Source organism: Gekko japonicus, unplaced genomic scaffold (assembly GCF_001447785.1).
Source record: "Gekko japonicus isolate JY-2015 unplaced genomic scaffold, Gekko_japonicus_V1.1 scaffold2416, whole genome shotgun sequence".
Lineage (NCBI taxonomy): Eukaryota > Metazoa > Chordata > Lepidosauria > Squamata > Gekkonidae > Gekko > Gekko japonicus.
The window spans coordinates 191,028-207,704 of record NW_015173747.1 but is presented as its reverse complement, the minus strand read 5'-3'; the positions used below and the strand labels follow the sequence as shown (position 1 = coordinate 207,704).

The 16,677-nt window shown below is 41.9% G+C and overlaps 1 protein-coding gene across 1 annotated transcript in view; it reads right to left on the bottom strand.

The window, feature by feature from the left end:
* Positions 1–16,677, bottom strand: part of USH1C (Usher syndrome 1C) — a 120,176-nt gene that overhangs the window by 55,755 nt on the left and 47,744 nt on the right. The window contains exons 8-12 of the mRNA XM_015423477.1: positions 15,489–15,583; positions 12,125–12,209; positions 11,835–11,894; positions 3,462–3,604; positions 2,363–2,428 (exon numbers count right to left, since the gene is read on the bottom strand). Coding sequence (XP_015278963.1) covers positions 2,363–2,428; positions 3,462–3,604; positions 11,835–11,894; positions 12,125–12,209; positions 15,489–15,583 — 449 coding nt within the window. The remainder of the gene's footprint in view (positions 1–2,362; positions 2,429–3,461; positions 3,605–11,834; positions 11,895–12,124; positions 12,210–15,488; positions 15,584–16,677) is intronic.

Sequence of the window (16,677 nt, the reverse complement as noted above, 5' to 3'; positions counted from 1 at the left end):
AGAGGTTGACTAACCAATAGGACTAACCTGAGCACGTGTCTTCATAGCTCAAGGTAGCTGAAAAATCTCAATTTAAAACATGCAGAATAAAATGAAATCAAAAATCCCTCCCTCTAAAACATACCTATTTTATTCCCCATTAAAAAGCCCTGGCATATAGATTCATTCTAGCACCTCCTAAAATTTCTAAAGAAATGGCGCCCCCCTCACCTCCTCAGGAAGCCCATTCCAAAGATGTATGTGTTATAGAGATGTATTTTATGAAAAATGAAAATAAATGATTAAAATTTTTTTCCTAATTTTCTAAATTCTAAATTTTAAGGGTCACAGTTCTGAATCTGAATTCCACTTTTGAATTTTGGTGCTGGTACATATGCCTATAATCCTAGTGTCTCAGGATGCAATATTATGTAGTACTTTCTTCTAAGTAAACTATAGGTTTGTGCTGTCAACAACTCTGAAAGGGCAGCATGGTTGAAACAGAAGGTTCCAGAGTATCACTTTGTAGTTTTTCCTTTTCCCCTTCAATTTAAGCTTTCAGGCAGGATAGAATACTCTCTGCCTGCCATCTTCTTTCTCGACAAGAATGCCAGTGCGATCCTTTCCTGGCAGTACTCAAAATATGATAAACTGGTACTGAACGCTATTTTTGAAGGGAAATCTATTTGGAAGACCCTGATTGTTTTGTTTTCCCCAAAGACACATCATCTAAAACAGCAATTATAAAAACACACATTTTATACAGGAAAAAAGAACACGGGAAAAGGCGACTTAACTCTTCAATTTCTTTACGGTATCTTTCTTCTTCCTCGGCAGCCTTCTGTGCAATCTCCAGCTTTCGTCTGCAGAAAAGGAAACGGCCAACTGAAAGTTAACATAACTATGCCAATAATTTTGAGCATTAAACCAAAATTCAACAACAACAAAAAGTTGTATACCAGGTGCTTGAGATCCACTAGAATCGATGTGCAATCACCTAGTCATGCAAATCAGCCAAGCAGGAATCTCCTAAACCTCATACTCTTGCTGCCTGCCTAAACGTGCATAAAAAGAAGGGAGAGAGGTATACTTCAAGCAATGGGAAGGATACAATTTGAGCTACTGGGTTCTTCTCAGTTTCTGGAGGCCAAGCTTAGCACTCCTCTTCTATACCCTAAGATGTTTCATCTTTTTTGGAAGGGTTTTTAAATGACAATTTCTGTCTACCCTACACTCCACCACAAAAAACATCTGTGCTTGGAGAACCCCAAATGAGCACTTGGTATGAAATCGACAAATGAGAAATCTAAGGTTTCCTGAGCATCCCTAAGTAAGTAGGTGTGGCAGACAGGAAGCTGTCCTGCCCTTGAGGGGGAAAACAGCCACTAAGCTGAGTCTATAGAGTGCTGCTCCAGCATCCAGTCTCCTTTCCAGAAGGGGATGAAATGTTGGGAGGGAAGCTCAGCAGAGTTCAGATCTGCCTCTTGGACTGCCTCAGCCAAAGAGGAGGCCGTTAGGAGGGTAGCTCTGCCTGATAGTGTGGCGGAGTGGTTTAAACTCTACCCTCTGGGAGAGAACAGAGTACACGGTTCTTAGGCCGGTCTCTAGTAATGAGCAGACCTTGTATGATTTGGTCTGTTTCTTGGGAAAGGGCAGGTTGGTGTGGATGGAATCCTGTGTGAGAGAAAGGATTCAACCTAGTGGCTAGCCAGTAAAAGCCTGTTTGTGTCTGAAGGACCGGGGCCAAAGAAAATTTAAATCACACTTGGAAGCCACAACCAATGTTCCCTCTAAGCTGAGTTAGTGTGGGTTGGCTCACCGTTTTTTAGCCTCCGGCTCACACAGTTTTGTCTTAGCTCCAGGGCCAACTAATGTATGCAGTAGCCAAACTGCTCGCTCACAGCTTTAATGCCAGTAGCTCACAAAGTAGGAATTATTGCTCACAGGACTCCACAGCTTAGAGAGGGGGTACTGGCCACAACCCGCTTGAACTTCTGCGTCTCAGCCAGGTTTCTCCTCTGACTATCTGGAGACCTGTTCTGTTGATCGGTTCTTTGAAACTAACCAGTAAATAAATAAATAACAACTCTGAAAGGGCAGCATGGTTGAAAAGTTTTTCCTTTTCTCTACAATTTAAGCTTTCAGGCAGGATACAAGACTCTTTGTCTGCCATATTCTTTCTCTACAAGACTGCCAATGCAATCCTTTCCTGGCAGTACTCAAAATATAATAAACTGGTACTGAACGCTGTTTTTGAAGGGAAATCTATTTGGAAGACCCTGATTGTTTTGTTTTTCCCAAAGACACAACATTGTCTAAAACAGCAATTATAAAAACACACATTTTATACAGGAAAAAAGAACACGGGAAAAGGCGACTTAACTCTTCAATTTCTTTACGGTATCTTTCTTCTTCCTCGGCAGCCTTCTGTGCAATCTCCAGCTTTCGTCTGCAGAAAAGGAAACGGCCAACTGAAAGTTCACATAACTATGCAAATAATTTTGACCATTGAACCAAAATTCAACAACAACAAAAAGTTGTATACCAGGTACTTGAGATCCACTAGAATCGATGTGCAATCACCTAATCATGCAAATCAGTCAAGCAGGAATCTCCTAAACCTCATGCTGCCTGCCTAAAAGTGCATAAAAAGAAGGGGGAGCCTTCACTCTTGCTGCTTTAAGAACATTTGGTAACTGAAGGGACGGTGTACAGTTTAAAACAAATCTGGGTCCCCAAAATCATAGGAGGCTATGTAGGTCCCCTCAGTTGGTAAAAAGGGCCTGTCACAGTAAGTCTCAGGTTAAAGTCTGACAAGGTTAGCAGAGAGTGCGTATAAGAATAAGCAAGGCTTGGAGCTGTATTATTTATCAAGCTAATTAATGAAAATTGATGCAAATGCCATTGCTGAAAGCATATCCAGCAAATTGCCATGTAGGCTTACAATAGTATAAAGATTTTTCCTATTGAATATTATTCTGTTCATTATGGCATTTTATTCATTCGTATGTACTAATAAAATGTTGAGTTGATATAAACATTAATATGTCTTATTAAATTATATTTTGTCCAGAGAATTGTAGGGTTTTCTTCTTCTGAAAGTCAAACATCATGCTTAATTCAGTAACATGTTTAAGAGATCAGTACTGTTGTTTATAGACTGGCAAAGAGGCATAGAATGTTTTGAACACATGCACACTGAACTGTTGATGGAAATACCTACAGAGGAACCAGAGCATATGAAAATAGAAAAGATACCCAGATCTCTCTTCCCATGTCTTCTTTCTCTCCCCTGAACTGACTGTTGATACCATACCATTCATAAGAAATTGAAGGTAATACCTAAACACTATAAAAGTAAACGATGTAGACATTTCAATGTTCTGACTCCTCCAACAGAAAAAGTAACATTAACTAAGAAGCTTGAAGCAATTATAACAATAGTCAGTGATGGTCAGACCATTTCTACCACAAGCTCTTACAATCTCTCTTTTTCTTGCTGCTCTTTCACAATTTTATTGGTCTCTAGTGCCAGCCGCTTCTGACGCATCAGCTCTTGGCGTTCCATCTCATGACGATACTCCTCTCGTTGCTTCTCCTCTTCAGTCATAAACAACTCTCTTCCCTAAATATTATTTAAAAGCCATATTAATTACATATTTCTAGCAAAAAATTCCATGACTCCTGATAGTGCCAGAATTTCTTGGCATTCCTTTCTCCACTTAATGGCCTATTATGCATCGGTGTTTTGCCTTGCTTTCACCATGTATGTCTGTTGTATTTTCTGTTTCATTCTGCATTTCCTCCCTTCAGCGCTCAGTTTGATTTCCATTTGCTGTTTTCCTGGGTTTTCTGAGAGTGCTTTTGTGCTGGTTTTTCCCTTCCTTCACTTCCAAGCTGAAGGTAATTCAAAAGAATACAGATTCCCTCAGATTTCACCCCCTGCCCTTTTCCCACCCCTCATAGGCCAGTCCCATGCACACAGTCCCATGCACCCCTCATAGGCCAGTCCCATTTCCCACCCCTCATAGGCCAGTCCCATGCCAGTCCCATGCACACCGACTCTGTTAATAAGCCGGATGAGTCTAGCGATTTGAGACTATTGCTAGTCTCAGAATGCTGTAAAAAAAAGAAATGACCCCAGCTGGGCTGGCCTTTCTTGCCACCTGGTTTAAACTGGGTGGCGGGAGGAGGCAGTGCTAAGCTGTGCGTGCAGGGTGCCATTGGTTCCCCACATGCATAGCGACCCCGGCTGGGCTGCCCTCTCCTGACTGCCCGTTTAAGAGAAGAGGCAGCTGTCCTCTCCTTACTGTCCCTAAAAGAAAAGCATACGCACACACATGTGCACGCACAGACACTGTCTACAACCATTACTTGCAATGCCACTGTCACTCTGTACACTCAACAAGTTCCCCATATTATGAGATGGCATGACTCTTTCTCATTTTTCACAGTGGCCGATAAGAGCAGAGAATCCTCTTGTGCTCAACAATATGGAAAACGGGGATTCGCAGCTGCTTGCCAGTTGCAGGAAAAGTGAGGTCAGTTTCAACAGTGGGCTGCCTGCATTCAACTAACTAACACTAAAATGTTTGCACAAAACCTGAACCACAAGGATTTAAATGGAAGGTGCTTGCTGGACACTACTGTATGGCTGTGATAGTGCAATTGCATAAATAAAAGAAAAAAACTTTTAGACGCCACCCCCCACACGTCACAAGTGATGTTCCACCCCAATTCAGAAAAACTGAAAAACTGCAGAATGACACACTGGAGGGGGGAAATGGTACATAAGGCAGGAACAGAATCCAAACTCAAGCTTAAAGGCTTACTGCTGAGAAAATCTGTAGTAAGCAGTGCGTGCATAATAGGCCAATGTCTGTATAAACAAGATACTTTTAAAAACATTGATAACAATCACTTTCATTCTAAGATCTATCAATATAGCTGGTTTGTGTTTACTGTTCTGTAAGAAATCTGGTGAATTTTATATATAAATATATAATTGTTAGTTCCACAAATATAACATACTGATTAATTTTCTATAACTGTTACATATAATATAAAATAATGATTCAAACAATTTTATTTTTAGAGTTTTAAAATAAAAATGGCAAGTGTTGAAAACTTTTCAAATTTTAAATGTTGGCATAATCTCGGGGTGTGTGTGTGTGTGTGTGCGCTGGGGGGCGGGGGTATTAGAAGTCAGAGGATCCTGTTAGTATGAAGACCAAACATTAGTATGAAGACCAAATGGTAGATTCCATATACTATTATGATTTGAATGCATGAAATGTTTAAAACTGGAATGCTTTTCACAGATGTATATAAGAGACCTGTGTCTTGATGCTGCTGTTGTCTTGCAGTAGCCTCCAGTGTTCCCTCTAAGCTGAGTTAGTGTGAGCTAGCTCACAGTTTTTTAGCCTCTGGCTCACAGTTTTTTGTCCTGGCTCAGGAAGGATGGCTCCAGAGCAAACTAACTTATGCAGTAGCCAAATCGCTCGCTCACAACTTTAATGCCAGGAGCTCACAAAGTAGAATTTTTGCTCACAAGACTCTACAGCTTAGAGGGAACATTGGTAGCCTTACCTCTATTTTCCTGTTACTGCTTGTCTTCACACTGAGTAGTGTGAACACAGCATTCAGAGGTGTGATTCTTAGCTGGTGATACAAGCATTCTGTGTTAGTCATCAGTGATTCAAATAACTGAGAATATATTTCAGGAATTAGGTTATTCAAACTAATGTTTTCCCTTGTTCATTCGAAACAAGAATGTTAGCTGAAAACATGGATGCGGCATGTTTGGTAAGGAGACTTGCTAGAAGAAAACACAGTAAATGCTATTTAAGTAGCTAAATGATTAATAAATATTTGCAGATCAGCAGTAGGCACTCGTAGGCTCCAATGCACACATTGCATGACTGTAACCAGAAAGTTAACTTCTTTTGGTGGCTAGTTAATTATGTGGTCTACCATGATTGATGGCTAGTTTCTCTCATGGCTTTATGTACAACAGCAATAGCAACTATGGGATAAGAAAGCTGCAGATACCTTGGAAAGATTTCGGTATGGCTGGTGACAGGAGAGCGAGGGACCTGCTGAAGCCCATCGTTTGCCGGATAGCTGTCACCCACAAAAGCGCTTCAACAATCCATACGCACAGGGCTCTTTTTGTAGAAAAAGCCCAGCAGGAACTCATTAGCATAACAGGCCACACCCAACAGCAGAAACTCATTAGCATATTAGGCCACACCCCTGACATCACAGCTCATTAGCACATTAGGCCGCACCCCCATGTTACCAGAAGTGTGCTCATCCAGCCACACCCACCTTTCGCTTGTTATTCCGTTTACCTTGTTTGTTGTCAAAACCCAGGGCTTTTTTATAGCAGGGACTCCTTTGCATGTTAGGCCACGCACCCCTAATTGTAGCCAATCCTAATGAGTTTCTGCTGATTAGTGTGGCCTATTATGCTAATGAGCTCCTGCTGGGCGTGGCCAACTCAGGAGCCAGCCGGAACTCCGTTCCTGTGCGTTCCTGCCCAAAAATAGCCCTGCATACGCATCAGGAAGTGGAAGATCACCCCAACGCAACAACACAAGGGCCTCTTGGATGATCTCCCATATCCTGATGGCATCCGGTGGAGGCAGCACAGTGTGGTGTTCTCATGAACGACTTGCACTCTCCTCCCTCCAGATTACTAAGAAACGGGAGATTTTTTTTCATATAGCATTCACTCATTTCCTGGTTGGAGAAATGCGCTCTAGCTCTTTTTATACTTCTTTGTCACTGATCCCAGAGAGGTAGGGAGGTAGAGGGTACCAGTGTTCCCTCTAAGCTGAGTTAGTGTGAGCTAGCTCACAGTTTTTTAGCCTCTGACTCACAGATTTTTGTCTCAGGTCAGGAAGGGAGGGCTCCAGAGCAAACTAATTTATGCAGTAGCCAGATTGCTCGCTCACAACCTTAATGCCAGTAGGTCACAAAGTAGATTTTTTGCTCACAAGACTCCACAGCTTAGAGGGAACATTGGAGGGTACATGTGTAGGCAACTGAGGATCCATCGGGGGAGGTATAGCAAGTTGAGAAGATGATACAAGGTGGCAGGCATAGCACTGGGGGGGCATCTTTCCAGGGGAGGAGGCTGGATTTTGGACTTATCCTGAACAATTAGTGCTTGATTAGCCTCCTGAAACCCTCCCACAAAGCATAAAACAAGAAGAATAACTGAATTCTTTTTTTCTGAAGTGTCATTTTTTTTATTTACCAGTGTCCCACATAGTCCTTTTTCCAGGGGTCATTTCCTGCAGCAGAGCTCCGGCAGTAAAGAGCCCAGGGGGCGGGCACATGCAACAAGCCCCACCCCCTGCTCCCAGCAGCTCTCAGTCAAAGGATGACCACCTGACCCAGCAAAGTTGGGGGCGGGGGCTTGGCTGGGGGAAACCCAGAAAGTTCAAGCATGCTTTTCATGACAATATGACAATTTTTGCCAATATACCCTGTCATTAAATTGGTAAAGATCCGAGAGTAGCTGTAAAATCCTGACTGGGTTAGAAGAATGGGCAGATGAGCCAAGTAAGGTATAAAGAATGAAGGATCTCCAGCATGAAGTCAGAAAGAGAGGCTACAAGCCTCTCTCTGTCATTTCCTGTCTTTCAAGCAGGGGTAATTTCCTGCAGGAGCGCACAGGAGCGGAGCTCCAGTAGTAAAGAGCCCAGGGGGCGGGTACATGCAACTAGCCCCACCCTCTGCTCCCAGCAGCCCTCAGTCAGAGGAAGAAGCAGCCAGGTAAGTTGCAGAGTCCCCACCCCCACCCCGGCCCCTGGCCAAAACACTCCAGTGGCCCCTTTAAGACCAAGTTTTATTCAGGTACAAGCTCTCCCTCCTCTGTGAGGACAGATCTGCATGCCCCCCCCCCACAGCTAGCAATCCAAAACAGTCCAGTGGAGCCTGAGCGGTGGGTGTTGCCTTCTGACATACTTCCGGTGATGCCAGGTGGTGTGGCATATGCAAATAAGTTATGCTAATGAGTTGTGCTAATGAGCTCCTGCACCTTTTTTTCTACGAAATGACCTCTACCTTTTTCCATATTCCAGTTTAGCACATTTAATTCCATTGAAACATGCCACACACGGGAGAAAGAGCTTCGGCCGTTTAGCCCTGAAGCTGGGAACGAAACACTCTCCCACGGTTCCCAAGAAAACCAGACATCAACATTTCCACCTGCAATACTTAGAGATAAGCGGTGTAGCAGCAAAGAAGCACAGAAGGAATGCAAAGGCAATTAGAAGACAAGCAACCTCCCCACCCAAATGGCAGCATAGCTGACACCTCTAAGCTGAGTTAGTGTGAGCTAGCTCACAGTCTTTTAGCCTCCAGCTCACCCATTTTTGTCTTGGCTCAGGAAGGAGGGCTCCAGAGCAAACTGATTGATGCAGCAGCCGAATCGCTCGCTCACAACTTTAAGGCCAGTGGCTCACAAAGTAGATTTTTTTGCTCACGAGACTCCACAGCTTAGAGGGCGCATTGGCTGCAACACTACCTTATTACACTTACTATAAACAGTGCAGCTTTAAATTTAGCCTTAGGACCAAACTACAATGGACGGGTTCATCTTATGGCCACCGATGACATTTTAAAAGCATTTGTAGTTCATTAAAAATTGCCATGAGGCCCTGATCCAGATTGGTCATGTGCCATGGTGACCCTAGAAGCTCTTGTTCCCTCCATGTCTTTTCATGTGCAGAAACGCACACATGCACACACACCCCGGCTGTTCCCACATTTGAAAATAATGGGGGTAGGGAAACAAGGGCTCCTGGGGCCGCCACATGCCCAGTCCGAATTGGAGACTTGCAGCAAATTTTAAAGAACTACAAATGCTTTTAATGTGGTGTCAGAAGCCACAGGATGAACCCTTGCTCCCTGTCCCTTGTAGTGTGGTCCGAAGTTTTATCATTATGTGTTATTTTAGTAGGCAGACCCTTCCTCCTGCAGTGGGGCAGTATATAGTTTAGACAGCCCTTTTAATATCACCCCAATCCTGTATATACACGACAATGCCTGGACCAAAAGTGAACAAAATGGATGCTAGTCAGGCAGTACCCTGGGAAAATAGTTTTCAGGGCATAAGTCACAACAGCTGGCTGGCTACATTTCCCTCCTTACCCTAAAGCAGGGCTATTTGGGGGGCAGGAACACACAGGAATGGAGTTCTGGCTGGCTTCAGAGTTGGCCACACCCACTACAGCCAAAACCTCTGCATGCGTGGCTACAGAGGGAAGGCCTGGAGAGAGACCCCCCCTGGCGACTCCGAGGCGGGAAGGCCAGGAGGGCCCCTGGAAGGATCGGGGAGGCATTTAAATGCCTCCCCGTGCCTTCCCCGGCCTGTCCAAGGGCCGGCAGTTTAAACTGGCTTCCTTTCGCTCCAAGGGCCAGCTTCCCTCCAAGGGCCTGCAGGGCACCCTGGCAAGTAGAGGGAAGTCATGGGGTGTGGCCTAATATGCTAATGGATTTCTGCTGTTGGGTGTGGTCTATTATGGTAATGAGTTCCTGCTGGGCTTTTTCTACAAAAAAAAAGCCCTGCCCTAAAGAGATGCATAATGGGTCCCCCAAGATCTATTGACTCACCCAGGGGACCAATCCTATCAACACCTATGTCCATTTCCCCTATATCCACTTACCTTGATTTGGCGACAGTTAAGCAGCACTTAAGCCTATAAACCTAACCCATTAGTTCAGTACTTGCAGGGTCATCGGACCTTTCCCAAAACTTTTGTCCACCTTAGGAAAGACCATTAAGCTACTGTTTTTCTGGCAAATCTGTCAGCCTGGCCTAGGGTATGTTTTGCCCTATATCAAGAGCACCCTGCTTCCCAGCAGCGTGTGTGTGTTGTGTGACCACATGCACTCCCACTTATGTGGGTTTCTTTTTCTCTCCTGCAAAGAACAAAACACTGGCTGTTTTGCTCTTCATCTTGCTGCTTCCATGGACATCTTCAAGACCGGTAACCATTGGCGTTCCCCCCCAAAAGCTTTCCCTCTTTCCTACCTGATTTCCTCTAAGTTAGCTGTTGTGTTTTTTAGCATGTGTGTATGTTTAGAGTATGTGTGCATGTTTTTTGCTCATTTCTATTTCTTTAAGCATTGGCTGCAACACTACCTTATTACACTTACTATAAACAGTGCAGCTTAAATTTAGCCTTAGGACCAAACTACAATGGACAGGTTCATCTTATGGCCACCGATGCCATTTTAAAAGCATTTGTAGTTTCATTTAATGTAGTTCATTAAAAATTGCCATGAGGCTCTGATCCAGATTGGTCATGTGCCATGGTGACCCTAGAAGCTCTTGTTCCCTCCATATCTTTTCATGTGCAGAAACGCACACATGCACACGCACCCCGGCTGTTCCCACATTTGAAAAGAACGGGGGTAGGTCATCCAGCCTGGTGCAAGTGGAGGAGTGGGGAATCAAACCCGGTTCTCCCAGATTAGAGTCCGCGCACTTAACCACTACATCAAACTAGGTGGAGAATCCCAGTTACCCCCTCTTTCTCTGTCTCCTTAAAGGTAATCCCCCCAGCTAATTAGGAGACTGCCTATTTGGACAACAGCTAAGGTGCTTGAAAGTGTGTAGACATATTTACTCAAATTATAGTTGAAATGAAGTTGACTTGATCTAGCTCTTAGCAGGCAGATGAAGACATTTATATTTTCCCAACTCTTTGACTACAGATAAGGTGTATTAGTTTGAGTTCTCTGCTTTATTTTGTTGTGTTATACTGTTTTAATGTTGCATGATGCTTCATTGATTGATTCTGTGTTTGCTTTTATTGATGGTTTCTAATTGTGTCCTTAATGTTATTGTGTGCCACCTCAGGAACTTTTTACTCAAGGAGGCCATAAAAATATCTGTATTTAATTAGTTCATAGGATCAGCCATGGTATTCTTCTGTGCACCGTGCAGAATTAGAAGGCTGCCAGTCTCAGAAGACGATGTCCTATGTAGTTCCTCAAGACTGAATTTGGTTTCGATATTGACCTGAGATCAGGGTTATTTATTTTTTTAAACAATTTTATTAGGATATACCAATAATTCAAACTATACATCGACTTACAAAACGTTATATATCCTTTTCTCCTACTAACCCCCCCTTCTGACTTCCCGCAGTGCTCCAACCTCCAGCCCAAATCTTGTACTTTTTCTCTTTTCCCCCTTTTTTGTTTGTAAAATTCACCAGGTAACATATCTTTTAACTTGACCTGAGATCAGAGTTATTGAGAGTAGTCATGGGCCACCAGACTAAGGTTCCTCTAGGTCTACATGTCACCTATACTCAACCCAAACATTTTAGGAAAAACTAATCTTACAACTTGCTGTAAGCATAAACAGGCTAAGCTAATAATCAAACTGTAACCCCTCCACATTTCATTCCTCACATTTATAACCCATATATCCTCCAGGGACCTCAGGGAAAAGTTCATTTTGTTTAAGACTACTAGGCTGAGGGAGCTGCGGTGGCTCGAGTGGTTAAGACGCTGAACTGCAGGCTGTGGAAGGTCGGTAGTTCAGCAGTTCGAGACCCGAGTGTGCCAGCTCCTGCCAACCTAGCAGTTTGAAAGCAAGAAACTGCAAGTAGATAAATAGGTACCACTTCAGTGGGAAGGTAACAGCGTTCCGTGCACCTTGGTGTTTAGTCATGCCGGCCACATGACCACAGAAATGTCTTTGGACAGTGCTGGCTCTTCGGCTTTGAAACAGAGATGAGCACCGCAACCCTAGAGTCGGATTCCGACTGGCTTTCGAGCAAGGGAACCTTTACCCTACTAGGCTGAGAACAAATTATTTTCATTACCTCTTTGTGATCCACATTTGAAAAGTCCATTCCATTTACTTCAACAATTTGATCGCCGACCTAAGAATAAGCAAGCAAGCAAAAAAATACATGAAGTTGTAATACGGTTCTTATTTGGCTTATTTTAATAAACTCAGTCATTAATCTTCTTATGTTTCACTTGTTTTGCTTGGACTTCTGAGTGATGTCATTGTGTTTGGTTACTCCAATAATGAAAGGATAACTATTAATATGGATTCAGAATAAATAGTATCCTACAACCAAAGGGGCTGGCATATAGTTCTACTCACCTCTAATCCTACTTCTGCAGATAGAGAATGGGGTTTAACATTACTTATGAAAATGCCTGGTTTTTGTGTAGGACCACTGGAAATACTGGAATGAACAATAACAATAAATTATATTACACTGTAGTATAGTACAAGGAAACAATCTTTATTACAATCTTGACATAACACAAACAGGATGTATTCCTCTTTCAGAACGATGAGACTATGGTTCCTTCCACATGCAAGTATTCCTCCTGCAGTGGGTTTTTTTTTTTGGGGGGGGGGGGGGAGATTCTGTGTGAAACTGATCTACCTTCTTGGTTTCCCCCAGCTTGGCTGCTTTGCTTTGGTAAGATCTTTCCTGAAAGATCATATCCAGAGCAGGCTTGGGAAAAGTAGGGATGGGAAGGTGCAGATTTCTACATCTCTCAGCCCACATCCAGCACCATTTCATTTCTACCATTTCCTTTCTGCCAGTGCGATTTTTTTGCCAACTGTTTTATAAATCTATAGATATAGTGTTATAGTGTTGGTACACTATAGCAATATAGTTACTACTGTGAAATAAAACAGCAGGCAAAAAACTCTCTAGTTGTATGGGGGCAAATGGGGGTGTAATGGAATACTGCAGGGAATATCTCAGTGTAGAAATCGTGTCGGCATTGGGAAGGCCTGCACGTTTGCAATGAAAACAAAATAGGGAATCATCCCTAAATGGGAGCAAACTACATGGACTAGAAGCACAGCTGGTATATTTCATCAAAGCTTTCTTGATATCAATAGATCTGTACCAATCTGCCACTATCAATATCCTGTCATTATAATTAAGCCTGTCACAGTACAAAACATTTAACTGCAGGACAATTGAAGAGCACTACGGCATAAATGTTTTGCCTGAGGTTCAGTGCCTCAGAATGGAGAGGTTCAGATTCAAAATTCCTCAGGTGATTTGAGAAGATGTGAATACTGCACTGAAGTGTCACATCAATCATCAGTTCTCAATAATGATGACTTCACTGCACAGTGATTCAGTATAGGTGGCTCAAAATCTATCAGTTTTCTATACTTTCCTGCAACTTTCTACATTCAAAGGACATAAGACAGATGAAGGAAGTCTGCAGTTTTCTGATACTTTCAGCACAAACATTTGCATCAACATAGTTACATTTGGAACGATCCAATGAAAGTTAAGTTATTTGAAAACTCATAGAGTCTGGTGGAAAAGAGAAGCAAATAACTCTCAAATACTGTTATTAACAGGACTTAAAAGTTCTTAAACTTTGGCTGGATTATTCCCATTACATTTTCCTAGGATGGAAAAAAAATGAGGGGACTTCTTGGATTCGGCGTAGTGAGAACAGTTGCACCAGGACACTCTCCTGTGTGACGGCTGGATCGTTGGCTCGTCTAGAGGGGTTCAGGGGTTCCCGAACTCCAATGAGCTCCCCAAAGAGGAGCTCAGTGCAAGGGGCTTCACTTGGACTCCCCTGCGAGTGGCAGTAAGCGGGCAGGAGTCCTAGATTGCCTTGAGGCAAGAGCTGTTCAAGACTACCCGGGCAAAGGGGGAAAAGTTTTACACCTCATCTATACCATCGATGAAGAATAACACCATGAGTACACTTAAATGCAACAACATCAGAGAATCACCTACCCATCAATAAGCCCCTTTAAAGTTTAAAAAGACAAAGGAAGGAAGGCGTGAAGAACTTTCCTCCCTCCCCTCTCCTTCCTCCTAAAAACGGCTAGGAAAAGATCTTAAAGCAACTTTCTCTTTTTAAAATGGTTTCTGGGGCAAAAAAGCAAAGAAAAGGCTATTGTCTGAGATTATAATATCACCCAATGAAATATAATATCTGAGAAAAATTGGTTTTATTTCTTTGGACTTGATTGAAGCAGTAACAAAACTATTTTTTTTTCTTGGAACTATAAGCAAAGCATTTGGAAATACATGAAGATCTTGTAATAAAGATTATAACTAACTATACTTCTATAAATGGATTACAAATACTTTATTGCTTAAAACGAAAAAGAGGAATTGGATCTTACTTCGAATTTATTATATGCCATATTTTCATAACATTGTATTTTCTTTTGTTGAAACCACAAAAATTTACTGTGTATTGATTGTACTGCACTGCACTTTAAATAACTGTATACCTTTTAGAATCCACAAAAATTCACTGTGTTTTGACTCTATTGTATTGTACCCTAGAAAACTGATTAGATTCTTGGCTTATGTTGGAGGTGTCTCTGTTTTTAATATGACTATAACAGCTATTGTTTTGTAAACATTAGAAGTGGTGTGACTGCAAGGCTTTGCAGAAAAAATAACTTCAGAGATTTTCTTTTCTAACACATTGTTTTAAAAATGGATGGTATGGATACATTTCAAAAGATGCTAGGAATTACATCTTCAGTTATAATGAATCCTCTAGATATTAAATTATCGCAGGTTTCCTTAGAGGATCTCCAAATTTTAATTCAGAATACAGTTATTACTGCCGTTAGAGTGGCAATGAAAGAAAGTTTGGATTCTGTTCAAGACAAAATGGAAACTCTATCTCAACAAATCGCTACTAAGAGGGAGGAACTTCAAGAAACAATGGAAAGAAGATATACAAAATTCCGTGTATATACAAGATATAGAAGAAACCTACAATCCAACTGATATGATCTACAAAATGGACTATGCACCTACAAAGAGAAACAAAACCTTCAAAGATGTGTATTTGAGTTCTTATAAAAGAAACATAAGCGATGAAATCTTCAAGACAGGGATTGTTACATCATTTTAGAGAGAGGAGAGAGAAGAACTTGTGGAGTTTCAAGTCATCTCAAAAACTGAGTACAGGTGGCTAACACTGGAAGACACCTTCTACACCTACGAGGGAAAAAGACATAGAAGCATGACTCTAAAACGTAAGAGGAGAAACCAGATAATGAAGAAGAGGATGAAGCACTACAAAAAAGACTAAAAATTGTTGAGGGAAACTGTGAGAATTAAAGTGGAATAATATTCCATAAATGGACTAAAAAGTATAATGAAACATTAAGTTAAAGTCTAATCCAGAAGATAATAAGACTTATAGACTTTAAATATGGTTAATTGAAAAATATAACAAAATGCTTAGACAAAGTCTGATCTAGTAGTGAATAATAAGTTAATACTTATATATGTGCAAAAGATTACAAGACAATATAAGGTGAAAAAATGAAATGTATTTAAAAAATATATGAGGAAGTTTAGAAGATAAAACAGCGATATAGAATGGCATACCCCAATTTTATGTATGTTTGTGTTTGTTTTGTTTGTGTGGAAAATTTAAAAAAATATGATTGAAAAAATAATGAGAATGAATGGGGGCTAAAATAAATGTTTGCCCACCTGCATCCCATGCCCTTTGTACCAATCAAACTAATGAAAACCTTCTTTTCTTTATGGTTTTTTCCTCCTGATGATGCAAGTCCTGCAACACTGTTCTTGCCATCCTGAAATGAGAAACAAAGAAGATATAAGCATTCCAAAGTATTACTTTTCACTGGCTAAATGATAGTACTCATCATTGGGTAAGTAATTTTTTCAGAGAACAGTAGGAGAAATTAGATCAGTGACCCACCAGCATAATACTCATGGGTGCCATGTTACCCACTGAACTGTTTCCCTCAGCTCCTCCCCACATTTTACATGCAAACACACTGGAAGGGCTGTTGTAGGTATTATACACATGGATGGTTCCTGCAATGTTTGTCCTTACCAGGAATCAACCATTTGGGTGGCAGAAAAAAGTCTGAGTCCAGTGGCACCATTAAGACCAACAAAGTTTTATTCTAGAAGTTTACTGAGAGTTTATTGACATCATATGCAGACTATCAGTGACAAGCCTGAATGTTTTCAAATGGGGGGGGACTCGTAATTTTAGGTCACCTGTCTGAGCAAGTGATTTCAAGTTCTGAAGCAATTAAGCCAACATTCCTTTCATTAAAGGAACGAATGCATATAACAGTCATTGAACATTATTGGTTGGATCCAATCGAGTTTTCTGCTGATGAAAAAGTTTGGAGGGATCCCATCTGACCATCCAAAATGCTTTGTTGGGGATCAGGGGGCCAGCACGGAAAAAAGTCATATGGTAGACGGGCTGTTGTAAAGATGGGTATTGGCTGAAATTAAATTTGAAAGATGATTGGATCATTCTCTTTCTCTCTAATCTCACCCTCCTGAGTACTGTCTCTTAAATATTACATGATATCACTATCATATTATACAATATTATATTTGGGAGCAGATATGTCACAGATTCTTTCTCTATGATTACCCTTTACTGAAACACTCGTTTTGTGTATATAGGCCCTGGTCACATGGGAGATTTTGGCCCGGGAGAGGGACGGATTGGGGGCGCACGAAACGGGTGCTATCTCACTGCAACATCTGGGAAGCGGCGTGCACCCGTCCCCGATCCGTCCCTACACCCGGAAAACCCGCTGCAAAAAAGAGCCTCCTACAGAGGAGGACTTACCTGCAGCACCGCAGCAAGTGAGGCCGTGTGATTGACGGCGCGCTCGTCGTCTGGAGC